Source organism: Phlebotomus papatasi, chromosome 2 (genome assembly GCF_024763615.1).
Source record: "Phlebotomus papatasi isolate M1 chromosome 2, Ppap_2.1, whole genome shotgun sequence".
In the NCBI taxonomy this organism is placed as follows: domain Eukaryota; kingdom Metazoa; phylum Arthropoda; class Insecta; order Diptera; family Psychodidae; genus Phlebotomus; species Phlebotomus papatasi.
In genome coordinates, this window is record NC_077223.1 from 41586174 (window position 1) to 41609686 (window position 23513).

General features: G+C 35.8%; 4 protein-coding genes across 5 annotated transcripts in view; 1 reads left to right on the top strand and 3 right to left on the bottom strand.

Moving 5' to 3' along the window:
- The window catches only part of LOC129803862 (cytochrome b5 reductase 4), a 105804-nt gene extending 88287 nt beyond the window's left edge, over positions 1-17517 (bottom strand). The window contains exon 1 of the mRNA XM_055850680.1: positions 17356-17517. The gene's annotated coding sequence lies outside the window, so the exon portion shown is untranslated. The remainder of the gene's footprint in view (positions 1-17355) is intronic.
- On the top strand, positions 1149-16417 carry LOC129803863 (fatty-acid amide hydrolase 2-B). Its single transcript, XM_055850683.1, has 5 exons — positions 1149-1281; positions 6515-6935; positions 7866-8218; positions 11815-12631; positions 16122-16417. The coding sequence occupies exons 2-5, from the start codon at positions 6624-6626 to the stop codon at positions 16350-16352; spliced, it is 1713 nt and encodes a 570-aa protein (XP_055706658.1). The 5' UTR covers positions 1149-1281; positions 6515-6623; the 3' UTR covers positions 16353-16417.
- LOC129803867 (sentrin-specific protease 8) lies at positions 16023-17361 on the bottom strand. Its single transcript, XM_055850687.1, has one exon. It carries the CDS (start codon positions 17074-17076, stop codon positions 16438-16440), a length of 639 nt encoding a protein of 212 aa, XP_055706662.1. The 5' UTR covers positions 17077-17361; the 3' UTR covers positions 16023-16437.
- Positions 17518-17588: 71 nt separating the features above from the next.
- Positions 17589-18566, bottom strand: LOC129803868 (MRG/MORF4L-binding protein). 2 transcript variants are annotated; one of them, XM_055850689.1, is made up of 2 exons: positions 18125-18566; positions 17589-18051 (listed from the first exon to the last, which is right to left on the bottom strand). In XM_055850689.1, exons 1-2 carry the CDS (start codon positions 18446-18448, stop codon positions 17800-17802), a joined length of 576 nt encoding a protein of 191 aa, XP_055706664.1. In that variant the 5' UTR covers positions 18449-18566; the 3' UTR covers positions 17589-17799. The 2 variants fall into 2 exon arrangements, with proteins under 2 accessions (XP_055706664.1, XP_055706663.1); XM_055850688.1 differs by having other exon boundaries at positions 17589-18066.
- Positions 18567-23513: the final 4947 nt, after the last annotated feature.

The following is a 23513-nucleotide window of genomic DNA, read 5'->3' on the forward strand; positions in this document are numbered from 1 at the left end:
TGCCAAGTTTCTAAACAATCCTTCTGAAAAGAGAGTAACAAGAAAAGTCAATTAGTATTGAAAATCTGGCACTTCAAACTTAGGATATCGATGCTTATATGCAGACTGTCCAAAATTATAAGCACTTCCCCTATATATTTTTTAATGTTTTTGAACATTTGAGTAATTTTTTCAAATGTGTCAGGAAACTTTAGATTTAGACCGATAAAAAAAATGGTCAACGTTTGGAAAACAATTATTTTTGATATGAAATAAAATTATTATTTCTTTTAAATACATAAATTACATCTATGGAAAACAGGCAACTCATTTGCAAAACGAAAAATGTTAAAAAGTATTTTTCTTCTACAATTTTTCCATCTGATCTCTGGAATATAACTTTGTAAGGAATCTTTTGGCCGATACTGTACGTATAACTACATAGGGTAAGTGTGCCAAATTTCGGCATAGTTGCATGCAAGCGTCAAAGTCTCAAGTTTGAAATGTAATATTTTAAATACAAATTGATTTTTTTATTCTTTCTTTTGTAAGAGTGTTGCTTGGAACCTTGTAAAGAGTTTACCGTCTTTATTTACTCTAAAATCATTCTTAATATATTTTAAAATGAATAAAAGTATAGACATAGCTTTGCTGCCCTATTTCGGCCACCTTCATTCTCATAGTTCCTTGCCCTTCGGGAATTCTTCCAATATCTTTTTCACGTCATCTCGTTTGTCGAAGCTACATTTTTTGTTATTCTTTTGCATTGTATAATCTCTAGAGTACGTAAAATCTAAAAGTTCATGGAAATTCGAGGAACAAAAAAGGTGGCCGAAATTGCAAACTGGCCGGAATTTGGCACACTTACCCTAATACTTTCTTTATTATGCACAAAAATACTTTGTTCAATATATCTTGTGAAAAGTGAAAGGATCCTACAGAAAATTATAACACCGTAGAATCTACCGATGAGATTTTTAACCGTGTATCAATTGAAAGAGGAAAACAACCACTTCTCTTTCTCCCTCTCTCTTTTCTAACCGGTCGATAAAACTCGCAGTAAAACGCGAGACAGCCGCAATACGACCAATGTTGATGAAGAGTATGACACAATATGCTTTCATATCAGCTGCTAACTTTCAATCGCGACGAATACAACACGATGCTCACGAATATTTAAGTAGTGATGTGGTTCTACTCGTACGACGCCCATCATTTCACGTTGCTCTCCGTTTAAAACTATTTTATGGATTTTCCACTTCGATTCCTACATCTGTAGCCTCCATGTCCCTCCATCAACCGGTTCGTATATTGTTGCATCAACAAAATGAAATAGTTAACTTCTCTGTTGACCTCACAAATTCAAGTTTTCTTCTTGCTAAACTTTTCCATTAAACAAATCTTAATAAGTTTTTTTTTCGTGCAAAGGTCGTGCAAAAAACTCAAGTGAAGTGCAGAAAAAGGTGTTAATCCAAACAATGTTCATTAAAAAAATGAAATCACGAGAATCACGGAAAGGTGTAACAAGACCATTTCAATTCATTGTTATGTTCCAACATACAACACAGTATCTTTCCATCTTCCTGAGAGATTTTCTTTGTCACTCCTCAAGCCACTCTTTTTTAACTCTCAAATGTTTATATCATACTCTCACCTAACCATTCATTAGAGCGTGCATGTGTTTGCGCAGAAATTTCAACACAATTGGAAGATACATCGTGTTAGAATATGATCGGAAATACAACATTACACACACTCTCTATCTCGAAAAAAAAAAATTGACACAAAATTTAGTCGCCGATAAAACCACCCTTGAGAAATTTCTCAGAAACTTGCGTAACGTTCTAAAAATTAATAGTGACAGTAGAATGATTAAAATTGACCATAAAGTTCATGTGAGAATAGAAATTAAATATTAATTTCCACCTTTTAACATCAATATTAATCACAATTTGTACACTACTCATGTTGTAATATGCCCAAAGGAAATGTTGTCTCCATTGTCTCATGAATTAATTATTAATTGAATGGAATAAATAGTGGATTACGTACTTCGACATCCAAGTTATTGAGTTATTTGGCAACTCCCGAAATATTAAAAGTATGTTTGAAAGAATGAAGACTTTTTGACACAATTAGAATTAGGATTATACTGTCTGTACTAGTTCTAACTAATTGTTTTCTGTATATACCGCTTCAGACAAAAATGATTAAAGCTTTATTATTCTCTCAAAGCTTTAGAAAAGCTTAAGGCTCATTAAAACAATTTTTACAATATTTGAATGTTTTGCAGCAGATATGTGGCCTTCCTTTTATCTGTTAATTAAATAGAGTTGGAAGAAAAAAAACAGTCCAGCGATAAATGCTTATAAAGAGATTTTTTCTCTTATTTAGACAAACCATTATCACATAGAAACCGATAAAGTGATGTTATTCCATATGCAAAATTGAATTATATTGTGAATTGAAGTGAATTCAATGGTGGCACATTAATTGATAAAATTCCCTTTAGAGGAATTCCTTTATACATCAATCTACATATAATATCAGGGAATTCACAACAGATATTTACCGTGATATGCATGTTTTATCAGACAGAAAATATTATATTTATATTTACAGTCACAAAAATATTCATTGAGTCATTCTCCACAAATAATCCTCTCACATACTTTTCTCAATTTTGTGCAATATTCTCTGACTGTTAATATCATTCGCATGTTTATTCAACTTCAATTGTTGACTCTCTCTCACTGTGTTTTTGCCCCTTTAGATGCTTTTTAAGTCAAATGATTAATTTACAGCTTATGTCTTGAAGTCAACTACAGAGAATTTTACGCGATAAAAATTAACACACAACTCTTGAATGGGTTGAAAGTCCAGATAGAGGCTTTTGCTTAAGTATTTGAGGATCTTTTAAGAAAGATACAGGGTGTGCCAGGTGTTCTATAATGAAATATGAAAAAAAAAAACTATAAAAAGCAACATTACGAGAGCATATTTGCAATTTTCTAACAAGCTATCATAATGATGTTTTTCCGCTGGAAGTCGCTTTAAAAATCCAATCAATTAAGATTATATGATAGCTTCAAATGGTTGAAATTGCTTCTTGCCTGCCACTACATGACTTTTAGAATGTAGTATTAAAAAATTGGCACTATAGTTTCAAGTAGAATTCACTCAAAATGCATTGTCAATACTCTTTAAACACGCTATTTGACACACAAAACCGAAAGTCATGAGAGGGCATAATGATAACATAAGGCTTCCTAAATAATCTGCACTCAAAAATAACGGTGGCAGCCAAAATCCCGAAAGCCAAAATTCCGAACGCCAAAATCCCGAAAGCCAAAATCCCGAATGTTCAAAATCCTGAAAGGGATGAAATTATATGGGGAAAAATGTTTAGAATAATTTCATAAGACACAAAAAGTTTCCCTTTGCCTCCAGCAAGCGCGGGTGCAATCGTAGGAGTAGCTATGACATTTTTAAGAATTCGGGATTTTGGCCCATTCGGGATTTTGGCTTTCGGGATTTTGTCTTTCGGGATTTTGACCGGGACCCAAAAATAAATTTAGGTTGTGCCCCTTCTACAATTTGACTCAAAGGCCTGTCACTTAATGAAGAATTTACCTCAAAATTTAGTATTGAAGCTTATACCCGCTTCAGACCTAAGACTTAGCTATATGGCTTAATTGCTCTTACTTCTTATCATTTCCAATTTTTTGGATTGTTACAGATAAATGACCTTATTAGGTTCTCAAAAAGCAATAAAATTGATCGCTATTTAGGATTTTGAGACCTTTGGGTACTAGGCTAAACTTTTAGTCTGAAGACCGCTTTACGCGTAGAAGTCGTACACTCAGTCTCAGCATTATGCACTTCGGGATTATGCACCTGACCCACCTGACAGAATTATGCACATACAATTATGCAAGTTTGCCTATGCCATTGGGAGTCAATTTATGAATTTTTTAAATACGCCTAACTATATACTATGTTGCAACGTGGTAAATTTGAAAGCACTGTGCTTCTTTTCTTTTTCGGAATACAACTTTAATTTCTTTTATTAGGGTAAAATTTTTAAATATTCTGACCACTTCTTGAAAAACTCTGGCCAAAAAGTACTGTTTGTTAATGCATTTGTACTAAAAGTTGAATCCTCTTGTTTTAACTACTTTTACTCCGCGCGAAATTCGATCTACGGCCGATTTATTCAAAAGAAAGCCCCTGAGGGTATGCAAATTTTCTCGATGCGTAATGCTATTTCGCGCGTTTTTTTTCGGTCCCGAAAATGTGCATAATCCCGGGACAGAGTATAACTCGAATTTAATTAATCATCATCAGACATAAGTCATGCTAACAACACATATAGTCGGCACACATGCTTGAAGTTGCATTTATTTTATAGGTTAATCATCTGTTCACAATAACCAATTACAATACCGATAGATATTGCAAGTAAGGATTATTTTCTATAAACTCAGATTTAAAAACAGTAATTGCGGGGAGTGGTACTTTTGGACATTAACTTGAGTAAAAAAAATCAAGTTAAAGTGCCTTATTTAGTTAAAGACACCTACAGCGAACATGCACATTCGAAAACTATACCTGAGAAAATCAGTTTAAACAATTTAAACGTCTCAAAAAAGGTGATTTCGAAGCAGAGGACAAAAGGACCGAAAACCATTGATGTCGCCGATCTGAAAGGGTTTCTGGAAGAAAATTATACAATTAACTTTTATAAGAATTAAATATGATTCGTCAAAGTATTTTCAAGTATTTACATGCCGTGGAAAAATTCCAAATGGAGAAAAATTTGGGGCTTAACGGCTTGACGGAACACAAAGAAAAATTCAAAAATCGACTTTCGAAGTTTTGCCTTTGCTGTACTAAAGAAAAAGTTTTCAGCATCGAATTCGTAAGCGAGGTAAAAGGGGTATTGCTTGAGTATTCCAAACTCAAAATATCGTAGCTTTTTCTTATCATCGAAAGTACGGCCAAATCTCTTTGAGAGAAAAACAATGCTAAGCGTTTGATTTGATCGACGGGGAATCATACAATACGATTTGCTTAAACGGAGCGATACTATGAATAAACATCATTTCCGATCAATTTCGATCACGTATTGCTCGAAAACCAACCAAAATCAGTCAAAAAACGCAAGCGACTGATATTGTATTATTGCATTTTTATGGTCTAAGATAATATCAAAAGCGAAAATAAGATGTGCTACTACCCCCGTGTTATTCTTTAACACTAAACCAACCAAGACCCGGTCAAATTGACCGGTTTAAAAGCTTTCTAAAATTTGCATATTTTTAAACGGTACAACGTCACTATAAAACTTTATAAATTTCTTAAAATATGCATGTAATATATTTTTCAGTGTTTAAATTTTAATTTTTTCTTCTTTTTAAAGAAATATTTGTTGAGTATCCTACCTTACTAGGGTAGGATTGCTACCCTACTGTCATTTGATCGAGCGTGCTAAGGGCCTTGACAGACTTGAGGATTAGCCGAGAGACGGCTTAGTGTAATTATATTAGAAATAATGGTTAAACAGCATTTCCATAATTTTCCACTAAGTCGTCTCTCGGCTTAAGTCGTTAGTGTGTCTAGGCTGTAAGAAAAACGACCAAAAACGGTCAGTAGGTTTAGTATTAAACCTATCTCCTCCCGATCATTAACTGTTATAGTTGCTATCTCATGTTGTGCCTGAGTACTAATTCATCATTTTTGAGGAAATAAAAATTTGGATGGAATAATGGATTTGATCCATTTATTTATTTATTTATTTATTATTGAGGTATCCATGTATTTAATCCATGCCAGAGTATTTATAGTGTATAGTTTATTTATATTTATAGTTTATTATTATAGTACTAGTTTATTAAAATAAACTAGTTTTTGTATTTCTCTAAACATTTTCCATCTTTAATTGTCAAAAATATTTTTAAAAAATAGTTGAGGACCTAGTATAAAGATCAAGAGAAATTTTTGAAAGTGTCGATCCTGATTTTTAAAAGATTTTTTATATACATTTTTTGTCGAACATCAGGAACTAGGAAGAATACTTTATGCACATATTCATAAAGTAAAAAAAAAACAGTTTTTATTTCTTATTAAATATAAGTAATCTAAAAACCTTAATATGATAGAATGCTCACAAAAAAAGCGAAATAAAATAAACTTCAGAAAAAGAAACCATTTTTGATATCACGTGCTTTAATAGACTAATTAAATTATTAAAAAGAACAATAATTCATAAAATATTTTATTAACTCAATTCTTATTTGAATCTCAAAGATAACCCCGTATTGTCTGAGATTCTGATTTCACTTATCTTTAGAAGATAGAGCGAGTACAAATCTCCGAATTTAAGTTGTGTCTTTAGAATTTCTTACCGAAGTTATTGAGTTAAATGTACAATTTTGCACCATAGGTACTTTATGATCCTTTTCGAAAACCCCTTTTTATTTTATTCATATTTGACAATAATAACTAATTCAATCATTCTTTTATTTATTTTCAGTTCCTTAGTTTTTAAAGTGCCAAAAACACAATAACAGGGATTTAATCTACCACCGACCGCTCAAAGTGTAAAACAGAAGAAACTGAAGATTTAGGAAAGACAAGTATCGATGCGCTTGAAGGCCAAACTGAAGAATAAACTGAGAAAATTCTCCAAATTTTTAAGTTCATCCCCTACTAATTGTTTCACTTCCCTTATCAATCGCTTCACCAAAATGAACACCATTGGTGATGATGAAGCACACAAGGCGACATCAATCGTCAAAGTGTCTGTGAATCTCATTCATAGATTCATTGTTATTGTTGTACGAGGCATAATGAGATTTTTATTTGGATCCAAGGGTGGTTCTATGCCTCCAATAAAGGATCTAACTCTACTGGAATCCGCCACGTCATTGGCAAAGAAAATTCGGACTGGAAAGGTAAGTTTATATTGTATTGTTCGAACACATTGAATATTAGAGGGGAATCATTTTACCAAAAAATTATCATTATTCGATTACTAATGTGTACTATCTTGGATTTTTTTTCAAAAATAAAGTAAAAAACGTCTATGGAATTTATTTATCAATCAATTTGATCAAGATTGAATTTACAGTAAACTCTCTCAAATTTTGGCAATTTAGATCGAATTGTCATCCTAATTACAGAGAAATTCGAGCGTGAACCTTTTTAAAATCCAATGAGTTTTTGTTCATCACCATATCGCTGTGTACGCTACATAGATACTCATATGAAATTTCCTAAATTTTGTAAATTTCCTGAAAAATTCTTAATGATGAAAAACTTTTAGAAAACGTTCTTTTTTTTCAAATTTAACTGCTGCATGAATTAAAAAGTAATTTGATTCTTAACACTGAGAGAAATCCGAAAAAGTTAAAATAACATTCCGGAAATGTTAATTTTACCCTGCAGTATTGATCCAAAATCGGTGTAAATATTACCCTTTTTAGGGGTATTGGGGGTTAAAGTTACCCTTTTTCATGTTAATTTTACCCTTAAAAAGGTGTAAAATTAACATTAAAAAATGTTGATATATTTTTACACCTAAAAAGTGTTAAAGTTATGAGAAAAAAATAGTTAATCGCACCCTCTTTTTTTCTCAATGTAAAGAATCGAATAAGTGAAAGTGCATTACATTTTAAGAGTCTTAAATTCTTAATCAATATAGGAAATATACCGGTAATCGAATGCTTCAGTCGACTTTTACTTTTAACTATAATTATCCTTTATTAAATAATCCGGAAATAGGGACCAAACAATTTGAGATATTGCGTTCCAATACTCAATGACCCCCTTCATAATTTTTTCCACAATTAAAAATTATGTTTAATTATTTTTTTTAATTGCAGGTTAAGAGTGTTGATGTGGTAAAATCTTTTATTGATCGAATAAATGAAGTAAATCCTATTTTAAATTGCGTCGTTGATCGGCGTTTTGAGGAAGCATTGAAAGATGCCGCTGCAGTGGATAAGTTAATAGAATCCGGCCAATATTCCGAGAGTGAACTGGAAAAGATAAAACCTTATCTGGGAGTTCCAATTACTACAAAGGATTGTATTGGCGTCAAAGGACTCCTCAATACCGCAGGAATCCGAGCAAGATGCAATACAAGAGCTGAAGAAGATTCCGAAGCAATTCATTTGATGCGAGAAGCTGGAGCCATTCCATTAGCCATCACAAATACGAGTGAATGTTGTATGTGGTAAGTTCATGAATATATTTCCCACTTTTCTGGAAAATCTTATATATACCAAATACCAATTAATCTATTTTCGGAAATTTTATGTGCAATCACATAAAATTGTTTACAGAAAATTCCCCTCACTTTAAACATGTCAATGCCATACAAAATAAGAAAAGAATCAACGACAGAAATTGTAACAAGTTTTTCTTTTTCTCTAAAAACAAAAAGAAATTCTTTATGACTTCAAAATCGAAAAGTGAAATTTGTAGTGTAAGAAAAATTGTTTCCGCAAATAACCTCGGTGTGAGTAAACTTGAAGAGAATGTAAAAGTTTTCCGGCTAATTTCCCATGGGAAAGGAAAACACCGCGGAATTAAAACTCCCCTGATAATTGTATTTTCGCAATTAAGTTACATTTTATTGAGATGTGGCGTTTATCCCCAATTTCCCAAAAAGCACTTAAACTTTGTATCACCTCTTCCCCTATTCAATATTTACTTGTCGCATTTAATCTCGTCTTTATCGATCAAAAACCAAATTAGGATGTAATTTGTTGATTCTCCCATTTGTCTTTGCGAAATTAGAAAGTCAATAAAAAACACAACGTGGTTTATTTTTCTTTCATTGCCATGGTATACGTGAAAGTGAAACATTATTTTGCACGCGGTGGTAGACTGTTTTTGACGTTTATCTAAATTGCGAGAATTCCATTAATAAATGTGTATTCCTTCATTGTGGTTTACATTTATTTCTGTTTATATTTAATGTATTTCGGCATTGTGTTACACTGTATCCAATAATTTTACTCTTAAACCTCAATCTTTGGTAAAATCTCACTCATATCTTTTAGTAAATCATTTTATTTTATAAGAATCCGGCGGCTTTTTTTTTCAAACTTTCCACTGTCCTGGAGCTTAATCAATGAGAAATAACAACTTCTAGTCTTCGGAAAAGGATAAAAAAAACATTTCTCCGAACATTTTTTTTCTTTTTCATTCCACCCATTCCACCCCATCGTTTCCCACCGAAACCATATTTTTTGGTTTATTTCGAAAACAGCTCCTACGATTTCTCGACGCGATTCTTTATTTGTGAAATTCGAATAAAATTCGAATTTTTAAGTATTCTGAGTTGCAAGCAATCCGTCCGAGGTGTCCTGTAAAGAATTTCAGCCATCATAAGGTTATCTGGGCTTATCACTGACCAGTTTTTATTTTAAATAGTTTGAGTACAGAAGACTAACAAAAGAAAAAAGTTCATTGAAATCGGTTAATATACATTAGAGGTAGAGTCCGGTTCATTTCAGTAAGGGTTGGGGTACATTGAGGTAGAGTGGGAACGAATGTAGCCAATCGTTGGAAAGGTCTCGTTATTAGACAAAACACCGATATGTCATCGAAATTGTTTCATAAACACCGAAAATGCAGTCCATTCAAGATATTTTTGATTATAGCTCAGGTCAGGGAACATCGAGAAAGGAGAGCGATCCACCGTTAGAAAGGTCTCGACCTCAACTACAACGGCTACAACATATTAAAATTTAGAAAAAATCAGCATCTAATTTTTAAAAATCGATCTTTCAATTAATCGGACGTTCAATTAAATCGGATAAAATTGAGGTGTCATAAGGGTTGTAGTATTTAACGAGAGCTTTCCAAAACACCAATTTTTTTCAAATTATGGCAATTAGAACCGATGATATTGTCCTTTGAAAAATAAATTTTGGACCCCTTATTGCTCAAGTTAGGCGGCTTGCAGGGGCTTAATTTGTTTCTAATCGAAAGCTGTAATAGTTCCAGCTATAACATACTAAAATTTGAAACCGATTCATGCCATAAGGGCTGAGTTATTGAGAAAACAAAATTTTCTGGGTGGTCCAAAATAGCGGTAGGTGGGATGGGGGAGGTGGATCTAATATCACCTACTTCTTGCCCTCTATCTATATATAACCTTTGCCGAAAAGCGTTTCTTGATATCTCTCTCCGTTCTCTTTCTAGAAGTGGTTAGGGTAAGTGTGCCAAATTCCGGCCAGCTTGCAATTCCGGCCACCTTTTGTCTACCTCAAAATTCCATGAGATTTTAGTTTTTACATACTCTAGAGATTATATAATGCAAAAAATAACAAAAAAATGTATCTTCAACAAACGATATGACGTAAAAAAGGCGTTGGGAGAAATTCCCGAAGGGCAAGGAACTATGAGAATGAAGGTGGCCGAAATAGGGCAGCAAAGCTATGTCTATACTTTTATTCATTTTAAAATATATTAAGAATGATTTTAGAGCAAATAAAGACGGCAAACTGTCTACAAGGTTCCAAACAACACTTCTTAAGAAGAAGGAATAAAAAAATCTATTTGTATTAAAAATATAACATTTCAAACTTGAGACTTTGACGCTTGCATGCAACTATGCCGAAATTTGGCACGCATACCCTATACGACGGACGGAACGGCCGTCCACGAAAATCGATTTTTGGTGCATATGATATTCGTTCGCGATCTATCAGTTCATTGCCAATTATGATCAATGCAGTCTGATTTGAAATTTCATAACCTTTCTAAAATATCCTAATTTGTCCAAATTGGTTGAAAAATAGGCCTTTCATGGTGGTTGACTTTTGATCTTGAATAATTCAAGATCATGATTTAACTAGAGAAAGGTGTCCAGTCCATGGACGAAATGTTCAGCTGGACAACCTCCAAAACATTTCCAAAAATTAACGAAATCACCTAAGCCAATTTTAACATAACTAAAAATGGCGAATTAGGAACGATGGAGGGTAATTTGGGTAAGTTAATTCGCTAGAGAATGTTGACTTGTGGGGGGGGGTCACCAAAGACTAGAAGTTGATATCTCTTACCGTTTGTAAGGTAGGATTATGAGAATGTGAAGATAAACTTGGATAGTGGACACTGTTCTCTCGTGGAAATTGAGCAGTTACAATGTTTCTCAACATGAGGGAAAATGCTCTCCCTTCGAACGTTCATGCTTTCGAATAATGTGAACACCTTTTGTTTTTCGTAAGAGATTTACACTAAATTATCACGGAATTATCAACAATTGATGATAAGCCAACTAATATTTAATAGAAATGTGTAAGTCTCTTAGAAAAACTAAAAGAATATTCGTAGGCATGAACGTTCGAAGTTAGAGTACTTTTCCCTATAAGTTTTTCATTAAGAGCATCTAAACCAATCTAAACCTTTTAAGAAAGGTTGAGTAAAATTGACTAATTATGGTATATTACAATCCCGAAATAATTGAAGAAAGCTTTAATCTTAATCCTGTATAAAATTCAGATAATGCTATTTAACTTTTTAGATATTAAACAATTCGATTTTGTAAATTTTTAATCCATTCAGCATTAAATAAAATGCAGAAATCAGAGAATCTAAGATTAGCTATAGATTCATTGAAGAAGTTTGGATTGTTTTGGAGAACAACTTTTAAATTTCTATTATACATCCATTTAGGATGACCTAATCGTGACAAAGTCAGATATATTTTTAGCACTCTCAAATGCCTAATAACATTTCAAAAGTATAAACAAATTCCATCGTGATGCGAATAAATGAAAGTGTTATTAATTCTTCATAAATCTAATTAATTCATAGGTGGGAGAGTTACAACAATAACCATGGCATAAGTCGAAATGCATATGACACAAATCGAACTGTGGGCGGAAGTAGTGGCGGTGAAGGTTGTTTATTATCCTCTGGTGGTTCTCCATTTGGAATAGGATCAGACATTGGTGGCTCAATTAGAATGCCAGCTTTTTTCAATGGAGTTTTCGGACATAAACCATCAAAATTCATTGTTTCCCTCAAAGGACACTACCCTATACCTCAGGATTACAATCTAAAATCCTTCTTGGGTGTCGGACCCATGTCCCGATATGCCACAGATCTCAAACCAATGCTAAAAATTATTGCTGGGGACAATGCCAGCAAATTGCGACTCGATGAACCAGTTGATTTGTCTCGTGTGAAAATCTTTTATCAAACTGATGACGGCGGTGGACATCTAGTGACACCTGTTGACCCTGACATCAAAGCTGCCATGCACAAAGTGGTGAATCACTTCCAATCGACACTCAAGGCCAAAGTGCAAAAAGTGAAATTTGACAAATTGAGAAAATCAGCACCAATTTGGCTGGCTAACATGAAAGCCAAGGATGCCCCTGGATTTGAAGAAGAAATCACTGGGTATACAGGAAAGATCAGCCCTCCGTTTGAATTGCTAAAGTGGCTTGTTGGACGTTCACAACACACACTAATTGGGATTTTGACGGCTCTATTTGAGAATTCAGGGATTAAGTATGGAGATGCAAAGCATATATATCTCACTGATCAGAAAGAAAAGTTATTTGAAGAGATGCAAAATCTTCTCGGGGAAGATGGAGTATTTATTTATCCAACTCATCCAACAGCGGTAAGCAAGAAAAAGCTTTTAATTCTATTTTACTGCTCTAACTCCGGATAATGCTCTTATATAATATTGATATTATATTGACTCCTTGTACCCAATAAGGGCTCATATTTTGGTATAATTTTGGAAATTTGAAGTTTTGAGTTTTCTGATGACATATTATTTATCCGCCAGTCTGTTCCGATGATACCTATACAAATCAAAAGGTTAGACGTAGTAGAGACTGAGTACTTTCGAAGGACTCACTCGTAAGGTGACCCTGGAACCATTAACATTTCCCTTATTTTATCCCCACCCCTTCCTTTCGTACATTTCGTCCATTTACGAAAATACCGTTGAATCATTCCTAATAACGGTTTTTCAAGTTCACAGGTTAAAAGTTCAAAAAATATTGTTCCTACATCTATAGCATATTTGTTCCAAAAATGTTCGATGTCCGTGGACGAGGTAACTTTTGGAATGAAATTGTTACTCATATGGAGAACTTTTTGTTCCCATTGTCGGGAACAAATTCGTGTAAAAGACTTCGTCTTGCAGTTAAGGCCTATACTTCAGTCGAGATGGATTTCGGTGGTGAAAGTTCATAAGGAACGTCAAATAAAAATCAATTTAAGAGTGTTTTATACAGACGCGTTCATGACGAAAACATATGTAAGTACTGGCAGCAAGAGGGGAAGGGAATCTCGAATTAAAAAAGTGAAACCATGTAGCACAAAAATTGTCACAGATTTGGCGTCCTCCTCGCTTTGTTGGTGACGGGTGACTGAGTGAGTGTGAGAGGAGGAATACGATTTTATACTAGACGAGCTATCTATCTTTTGGAACAAATTTGTTACTAATATTGGGTATATTTTTGTTTCTCCTAGAAGGTACAAATTTATTCCAAAAATTTTCCGTGTCCGTGGACGAGCTACGTTTTGGAACAAATATGTGCCGAATTTTTTTACCGTGTACAGGGGGTGCCGCAGGAGAGATCTTTGGAATAAGTTATGGAAACGTCGTGATATGCAAGACATTTTCGGCACCAATTTTTAGCATAATTTCAGCGCCAACAGTTCACAAGAAGTTCATTTCAAATTTACCGCGTAAAAAATATTTGCATACATTTAGGGACATTTCAAAAATTATTTTACAAATAAGCTCCCAATAGCAAGCAATTCATATCAAATTCTTTCACTCCGATTTTTCCCAAACCGGGACTCCCTGTATTATCTTTTCGCATAATTTTTGATACATACCGCTTTACTATCGAATAAATTAATTGATGAACTTAAAAAAAACACCATTCCGAAATAAGAAATTACTTAAGAAAGGCAGATCAGATTTTAGAATATTTTAATATGAGTAAAAAAAAACATACAAACAAAAAAGTAAATCCGAGAAAAATATATCGTTTACGGGTATTTTAAAGACTCATGACCGATTAAGTCCGATGGAGTTGGGTTGAAAATTTCAAGATCATAAACAAAAAACCAAATTTACGCAAATCGACTGAAAAATTGGCCGCCGAAGTGGTTAGCTTTTCACCTTCAAAAATTCGATATCGAAATATTTTTCGAACATACCTAGATGTTCAATAAGCTTTCGATTACAAACAAAGTTTTTTTTCGTTTAATTTGTCAATAAACTGTTTAAATTAATTGTTCAAAACTAAAAGCATTTCAGTGTTAAAATCAGCTTCGATTCCTTGTTTCTGGATTTTTAATGGTTATTATTATATTCATATTTTTGTTTTAATTAGGTGATTTTAAAAAATTGAACTTCTTCCACAATACTTGTAAAACTTCATACAACTTTTTTACAATTAATGTATTTTATAAGGCCATAGCTTATTTTACTAATTGACATCTTAAGATCCGTCTATGCTTCGTACAGCAAAATCTTCTCAAAAAACATTGCACATAAAAAAAAGTTAACTTTTCTCTGTAATATTCCTGAAAGGGGCGTGGTCTATTACTGCTCGAACTCCACGGAGAGAGCAGTAATCCCTCGATTTTTCACCCTCCAAAATTACCACCTTACACCCCCCGGAGACCACTTTTGTCAACAAATCTTCACGTTTCAGACGATTTCTGAGAAATGTCGTCACACTGTTTGTCCGGTCCGCCTGGCTGTCGTTAGCTCTAGTGGCCAAACGGTAAGAGATAGCGACTTGGGACCTTCGGGGGACCCCCCCATAAGTCGACACAAGGATCGTTAACCCATTCCTTACCATGGTATTATACATCATACCATATCAATTGAGTGATTTTAGATAATTTATTCCTGGGCAATTTTTATCCAAATTGCTGTCGGGAGTGGAGTTTTAGTAACTTTAGTTCTTCAATTACTTGGGAAAAATAGTCCGACAGAGATGAGAATACATTTTGTTATTGTTTTCTTGCTTTGCGGAAGGTCATGCAAAATTTTTGCTCAAAATGGCGGACGAAAAATTCGACATCCCGTCGAATTTGTTAAAATTGGCCTCTTTCCTCTTTCCTGATTTGAATTCTGGTTGCCAATTTGTTTTCTTGGATAGTTACTCTATAAGACGTTTAAGACTAGTTAAGACGTGTGTTTGAGGGCAAATCCCCGCGCCCCTATAATAGATATTTTTTTTTCTTTTCAAAAAATTCATCTATTATCTGTAGGAAACTAATCCCAAAATATGAACATTCTATCTCAAGTATTTCTGTTACATTGACTGAATGGGTTAACATGCCCCTCATTTTCCCTCCACCCATCCCCTTCCCCTTCAAAACCATGTTTCTTGGGATTTCTCGAAAACGCGTCGTGCGATTTTTTTTCATTTTTGGATATGTTGTAGAGATTACTCAGGCGAACATTTCGTTCTTAGATGAAAATACCGTTGAATCATTCATAATAACGATTTTTCAAGGTCAAAGATTAAAAAGACACTAGAGAGCGGATTTATCAAGCGAATGGGATTATGTTTGGGGTCGTTGGAAAGGTCTTGGAATTTTCTGTAAAACTGAACCGGTTCCAATCGGTTTTGAATCGGTAATAAACCGGTTCATAACCGATAAATAATTTTTATACAAAATTCATTTAAATTACTCCTGAGGTGTATTTTGGGAAATATTTTGAGTGATTTATAAGTGATTTTTAATCGGTTGTGAACCGGTAAATGGTAAATGATGCGAAAGTATTTTTGAGGTATAGCATCTAAGTTCGAGCATATCGCAAAGCTTGGGATGCTTTTTTTCTAACTATAATTGAATAATACATTGAAAAACATTCAAAGGAAATTGCTGTATTTTAAAGTACCCCTCAAGACATTCTTTTGTAGCTTTTCGATATTTTCAATAATTTCATCGAAATGAAAAATTCCATGAAATTTATTTACCCTTTCCAATTTTTCATAGACTTTTGAATTTTTGAAGTATTAAAAACCTTTTTTTTTAAATGAACAGAAAATTTATTTGATTTTTTTAATTTAGTATTTGAACACAATTTAAACCGGAAATATAATTTATTGAATCTCATTTTGTAGGCACCGTATCACTACGAACCCCTGGTGAGGGCCCTCAATTTCTCCTACACGGGCATCATCAACATCTTGGGTCTCCCTGCGACCGCCTGTCCCCTGGGTCTGGGCTCCGAGGGCCTTCCCATTGGACTGCAAGTGGTGTCGGCTGTGAATCAGGACCGTCTGTCCCTGGCTGTGGCTTGTGAACTTGAGCGTGCCTTCGGAGGCTGGGTGGCCCCCGAAATTGTCGCTTAGGAGATGGGATTCATTTTTAACGAGGATTTTTTTTAATAAATAAATTGTTAATATTTGTGAAGGTACAGGTAGTTGTTCACTGCGGCTAGATTGCTCCACCAAGCTCCAGGATAATTTCTAAAATCTCTCTCCGTTTCCGAGAGACCTGTTGATAGGAAATTGACGGGGTTCCGCTAACTCTATCCGTTCGTCGAGCATATTCGGCCACCTGGTCAGTGACACAAATCAGATGGATTCCACAGTCATAGCCATTTGATTGCTGCAGGCACTTGTGCTGCTGCAGATCGGCATCCGGACACCCCAGGGGCTCTCGCAGGCGACTAAAGAATACCCTACTGCTGCTCAAATTGCTCCCAGAGGATGAGTCAAAGTGAAAAAAGGTGTTTTCGGGTCTTGAGAGAACCAGAAGACTCCAATGTGATCCTCCAGCTGAGGTATTCTCATTGTCATTCAACGCGAAAAATATGAGATCCCTCTGTGTGGCTTTTAGGGGGGAGAGAAAGATACTAGCCTCATTCCTTGAGACAATTTTCAGGCACTGAGTCACTTCCGGAGACACAAAGAGGAACTCCTCGATGTCCTTGTAGATCACTTTCTCGAGATATTCAAAGTAGAAGGAGATTATCTGGTCATTGAGCCAATGTGGGCCTCTCAGGAGATCAATATCTGATTCCCGCAGGAGGCTTTCATGGAAGGAGAGCACTTGTCTGTCTGGCATGTTCATCTGTTCAAAAACTCCCGAAACACTAAAATAAAACCCAACCGAGTCTGCGATTTACCACAGATTTTTCTGTGATTCTTTGTCACAAAACTCCCTCACACAGATCACTAATTTGCATAACAATCTAGAATTTTCTAATTAAATTAGCTCGTGAATGGCAAAAATCGACACAATTGCAAGAGATTTTCCTGCCCTCTTGACAAATAAACATAACCTCACTTTTGGAGGGAATTCTCTGGGAAATGAGGAAAAACACAATTTGGCAACATAACAGACACTCACCGTGATTTCTCCACAGCACTTACAACAGGGGACACCCTAGAAGCGCCCCAAAATCTCACTTTATTGCACTTTTCACTAGAAATTGCATTTTTTTCGCGAAAAAATTGGAGAATAAACTGTTGACATTTTCTTCTTGTTCTTCACTCTGCATTCGCCTACTTTATATATTCACCATTTTTCTGGATTTTATTCACCTTGAAAATTTGAAGCCTGCAGGCGGAATAAAACGATTATTTCTACGGATAAAAGGATTTATTAGCCTTTAAGATTAAACTAAAAATATACAAACATACATCTAATTCCTCAGCAAATAGAACAAAGGAATACAAATAAAAAATATGACAAAATTTTGGAGATAAAAATTTGGATTTTCAATCACTAGATAAGCTCTAGAGAGGGGCTCTAGGGATTGCTCTCTCTAGCCTAGAGCTGACTGAAAGTTGCTCATATTCGGCGGCGCTTGGAGACAACAGGAGGTGGAGTAGTCGATGGGCTGCTGTTGGACTCGAGAGAAGCTGAGCCCCTTGTTCTCTTGGGTGCTCTCTTTGGGACATCCACCTTCTTTTCCGCCGGCGATTCACGACTTTGGCTCTGAACTTTGCTGGTTCCGGAAGATTGAGAAGTTCCAGTCGGTGGCTTAGCGACAGCCTTAGCCACCTCAGCCTTTGTTGGTGTCTCCAATTTCTTGGTGGCCTCCTGCAAAATTATCTCCTGAATGGCCTCAATATCACAGAAAAACAAAAAACACGAAGAAAAGCCCACAAACTACCTCAATATCTTGACGTTTCTTGGAGATCAGAGTGCTAAATTCGTCCGGAAGGGAAAATTCCTTCTGTTCATTGGGAAATGGCAGAGGCTCCAGTTCATCCAGAGCATCGAGATTGTACATGGTCTTGAGGTGGCTCCAGATGGCCTCCGTGGACACTTCGCGGTTTAGGGCCTTCGACAGCCGGTCAGCTATGCAGGCCATGAAAAAGTACTTGTTTATGCCAACAGGCTTCAGTCCATCGAGTGCAAAGAACAGCTGAATTTCATCCTCAGGACTCCATTCAATCTCCTCACTCTCCGACTTTTCCTTTATCGACATGGTCATCCTCACTCACACTACCCCAAAATTCCAATTTTTCCACAGAAAAAACCCAGAAAAATTGATTTATTTGCTAAACAAATTTCATGTTTTTCCAACCCAAAATTTGACTTTCTGCAGGGTTGGGCATATTTATTTAGCAGAACCTCAGACAAATTTAGCATTTATAGCCGGCTGAGAAAAAACGATCAGCCGCGTGTAGTAGAGATATGGGGGCCATCAGTAATTTATTATTAGGTGAGATTCTTAACAAAATCTCACCTACTATAATCCTAACAAAATTTCATGTCGTCCGATCGACCTCAAATTTGGCCAAAATGTGTTTCGCCACTTCCTGATTCCGAATATATATGTGGCTAAGTTACGTTCCCGGCCGGCCGGCCGGCTGGCCGGCCGGCCGGCCGCTCTTTGGAGCTTAATAGCTCCTAAACTAAAAAAGATATCGACTTGCGGTTTTCGGCAAAGGTTATATATCGGGTGAAAATTGCAACTTGGTGCATAGACCCCCCACCCCCCACCCCTCCTTCCACCATTTTGAAAACCCCCCTTTTTTTGTTTTCTCAATAGCTCCGCCCCTATGGCATTCAGCGGACTCAAATTTTAGTATGTTATAGCTGGGCCTTAGAGCTTTCCATCAATACCAAACTTAAGGTCCCCCGACCCCCCTGACCCGAGCTATAAGGGTCCAAAAAAAATTTCTTAAAATGGCCATAACTCCGGTTCTAATTGTCAGAATTTAAAAAGTGAGGGCTTTTTGGAAAGCTCTCGTGAAATGCCACTTCTACTTCTAACATCGCAAGTTCATAAAACCACCGCTAGGGGCGCTTTTTTTAAAAAGAAAATTTTTAAATCTTAAAAGTTAAATAACTCAAAAATTCCATTGTGCATCGGGCTGAAAATTTAGTATGTTGTAGCCGTTGATTATACCTATCAAACAAAAAAAACCTTAAGTCAATCCATAACCCCTGACCCGAGCTATAAGGGGTCAAAGTTCGAACATTGACCGGCCTCTATCTCCGGTTCTAATTAACATAGCGACCTAAATTTTACCTTTCTGGTTTCGTCTCGATGAGCACTTTCAGATGGAAGTTCAAAAAGTCACCACAGGTGGCGCTGCGATAGCGTCAAAATTCATCGAAATTCAAAGTCATTTTTCTCAAAAACGGCATTGTGCAAGTTAATGAAATTTTAGTATGTTGTAGTCCAGTCTAGGACGTTTCCAAAATGGTGCGTATGTGCGCTGTGGTTAAAACAGAACCGGAGATATGAGGGGTCAAAGTTCACGAAATTCAAAAAATCATATCTCCGGTTCTATGTGACCGATTTTGATGAGTGAGGGCTTAAACGAAAGATCTCACCAAATGCTACAACTTTCTAGAATATTTGAACTTCGTGGGACCAACACCAGGGGCGCCACAGTCGAAAAACCAATTTCAATATCACATAACCTCAATTATCTCGACTGTCGCTAAACCGATTTTGATGATTACTTTGACACAATTGTAGAACACATTTGTCTCTACATTTCGTCCATACATCATTTTCCGCTCAGACTACGCTATCACTCCGATTTTGCCGTTTAAGTGTGAAAAAAATGATTTTTCCCATAAAAACACTTTGAAATCACTCAGATGCCAATTTGACTGGCTCTACTCCACCAAGACACTTAAAATAGGGTTTTAAATGGAAAGTCCCACAAAATACAACAATTCTTTGAAATAGTTGAAGCTCAACAAATGACTACTTGGGGCACTCTGGATGAAAAAACGAGTTAAGAAACAAAAAACCTCGCTTATCTTGGCTTCTGAGTAATCGATGAGATCATGTTCTATGGGAAAATTATAGAGAACATTCTGGTCTACATTTCACCCATATATCACTTTTCTGCCAGTTCATCCAAATCCTTGATATTTTGGTTTAAATACAAAATTTGCATAATTTCACGAATTTGATTCAAGATGACTGAATGGCGTCTCCCAACTTCAGCTCTAAATCGAATTTGCATGCACTCCGAGCTAGCTCACGTTAAGAATCTCACCTACATAAGCCGGTTAGGATTATCTGTCCCTTTATTTATTTATTGCTTTAATTATTAATTTTATTTAAAGACAGCCAGTAATATGCATGGACGAACTGAAAGATCAGTTTACTGCTCTGAGCCCCAGGAGGATAAAGCAAGGGGTAACTCATTTCGGGGAACTCGAGCCAATCTGACTAGTGAACTCACGGGAAACTCGAGAACCTGGGGAACCCATATATTTTTTCAGGGAACCCATATACTTTTTGACGGAACCCGGGGAACCCATATATTTGTTTAGGAAATCCGGGCAACCCATACGTTTTTTTTTCAAGGAACACAGGGAAGCCATGTATTTTTTCAGGGAACTCGAGAACTCATGTATTTTTTCAGGGAACCCGGGGAACCTATGTATTTTTTTTTTTAGGGAACCCGGGGAACCCATGTATTTTCTCAGAGAACTCGGGAACTCATGTATGTTTTTAGGGAACCCGGAGAACCCATTCATTTTTCAGGGAACCTGGGGAACCTATTCATTTTTCAGGGAACCCGGGGAACCCATACATTTTTTCAGGGAACCCATATACTTTTTGACGGAACCCGGGGAACCCATATATTTGTTTAGGAAATCCGGGCAACCCATACGTTTTTTTCAAGGAACCCAGGGAAGCCATGTATTTTTTCAGGGAACCCGGGGAACCTATGTATTTTTATTTTAGGGAACCCGGGGAACCCATGTATTTTCTCAGAGAACTCGGGAACTCATGTATGTTTTTAGGGAACCCGGAGAACCCATTTATTTTTCAGGGAACTCTCAGGAAACCCGGGGAACCCATAAATTTTTTCAGGGGAAACCATGTATTTTCTCAGGGTACTCGAGAACTTTCAGGGAACCCGGAGAAACCATGTCTTTTTTTTTTAGGGAACCCGAAGAACCCATTCATTTTTCAGGGAACTCTCAGGGAACCTGGGCAACCCATACATTTTTTCAGGGAACCGGGGGAACCCATATACTTTTTGAGGGAACCCGGGGAACCCATATATTTAGGGAACCCGGGGAACCCATACATTTTTTCAGGAGAACCCATGTATTTTTTAGGGAACCCGGGAAACCCATGTATTTTTTTTAAGGAACCCGGGGAACCCATGTATTTTCTCAGGGAACTCGGGAACTCATGCATTTTTTCAGGGAACTCAGGGAACCCATACATTTTTTCCGGGAATTCGAGCCACTCTATTTGCATATAAATAACGCCTTAGGACAAAGGGGATATCCAGTTTAGCTGGGTTGAAAAATGTGACGAGAAATACGAGAGAGATTTTCAAATAGACAATGTGTCTCACTGAAGACACAGCAATGAGCGACACAGCTACAAATTTATTTTAAAGGTCCCCGGGGACCACAACCGCAAGTAACCGGAAAGTCCGGCCACTATTGCCGTGACCGCAACCAATTATCATTATGAGAAATCAATTATTAAAAACAAAATGATTTTTGATTTTTTATTTCAAATGAAAAAGAACATGGAAAAAATGTCAAAGGAAACGTCAAGAAAACTCATTTTTAAGATTTGTGTAAACGGTGTAATGTGTAAACGCTTAAATAAAATGTAGTGAAAAAGTTATAAATTCAACATGAAAAACTGTTGATATCTTTTGACACCCAAAAAATGTAATTATTACGACGACAAAAAAGCTAATACTACCACTAGGAAGAAGGGAGAAGTGTGGCACCTTTGAATTTGGACTTTTTTCTCCTAATTCGAACAGGAATTAATGCTTTGTAATAATGCACTTTAGATTTACAGTAGAGTCTCTTAAATCTGAATCTCTCAAATTCGAACGACGCGACGTTTGGATTCAAAATGTCAATTGTGTGGTTATGTTAAAAAATTTGTATTCCTGGATGATTGAAAATCATATTTATGTGCTTCTTCCTGAATGTTTACATACATTATGATCGTGTAAAATAAAAGGAAGTATATTACCACTAAAACTTATGAGAAAGTACGGGAATTTAATTCAAAGTACAATTTAATCTCACATTAATTTCGTTGGTTTTGAAAAAATCGTTCGAATTTGGGAGGTGAGAAATGTCAAAAATACCCCCCGAGCGTTCGAATTTAGAAGACTCTCCTGTACAATGGACTTGTGGACGTGGAGCTAATAATATCACGATAAGGCCCAGTTCTATTTAAAAATATGACAAAAGGCTCAATTTTAAAAGCTGCCCAAATTCAAAGGTGCGCCTCTTCCCCCTACCCCCTTTTATCTGACTGAAGGAAGAGGATGAAAATATTAGACATATAAGACGTTTCATATTGTTTTTTTGTTTGTCGGTTTTATTTTTATTGCCTTGCATCCATTCGGAGTTCGGTTCCGTTAAAAATTTCACCCAATAAAGTGATCTAGGCTTATAACTCGCTTTCTATTAGTTGTTATTAAGGATACTTACTGGAATGGAATCCGATTGTGACTCAATTTCAGTTTCAGAGTTCCCTGAATTAGAATCGAGAAATCTAGAGAGAAACTTTCTTTTTGATTTGTGATTTTCGTCGAGGTATTTGTAAACTAGCATTTATTAAATTTTGGTAAGCTGGATCTAAAATTGATGCCAACACCATATCTTCTGTTAATGGTAGCCTTAGTGCCAAGTGATCAATTGTAATACTGGCCATTTCATTTTGGAAATGGCTCAACGGGCTCAACCTTCACTTTCTGTCATGGACTTTAGCCTAAAAATTAATATTTAAAAACTGATAGAAAATGTTATAAATTTATAAACATATAAGGACAAAGTAAAAAGTTGTAACTCCTTATCGCAAGATTCTTAATAAGCAATATCTCACGATATATAAATTGCACAGGATGGTGATTGGCGAGCAAAAAAGAGTCACATGCGAGAGCAACAGTCGGAAAAAAATTGGTCTAAGCGTGATGAAGATCACCAAGCCCAGATCAATGAGTAAAAAGGTTTTATTGTGCGATGGGATTGGAAGGAACTTATCCACTATAAGCCACTATGACTATGAGCTGCTGTCCAATGACCAAAAA

Bases quoted from the DNA above. Each gene is read 5' to 3' on its own strand.
- LOC129803868 (XM_055850688.1), bottom strand. From the start codon at position 18,448: ATGACCATGTCGATAAAGGAAAAGTCGGAGAGTGAGGAGATTGAATGG. The intron at 18,067-18,124 runs GTAGTTTGTGGG...GAGGCCATTCAG, and splicing joins AGAAACGTCAAGATATTGAG to GAGATAATTTTGCAGGAGGC.
- LOC129803867 (XM_055850687.1), bottom strand. From the start codon at position 17,076: ATGAACATGCCAGACAGACAAGTGCTCTCCTTCCATGAAAGCCTCCTG.
- LOC129803863 (XM_055850683.1), top strand. From the start codon at position 6,624: ATGCGCTTGAAGGCCAAACTGAAGAATAAACTGAGAAAATTCTCCAAA. The intron at 8,219-11,814 runs GTAAGTTCATGA...ATTAATTCATAG, and splicing joins ACGAGTGAATGTTGTATGTG to GTGGGAGAGTTACAACAATA. The intron at 12,632-16,121 runs GTAAGCAAGAAA...CTCATTTTGTAG, and splicing joins ATCCAACTCATCCAACAGCG to GCACCGTATCACTACGAACC.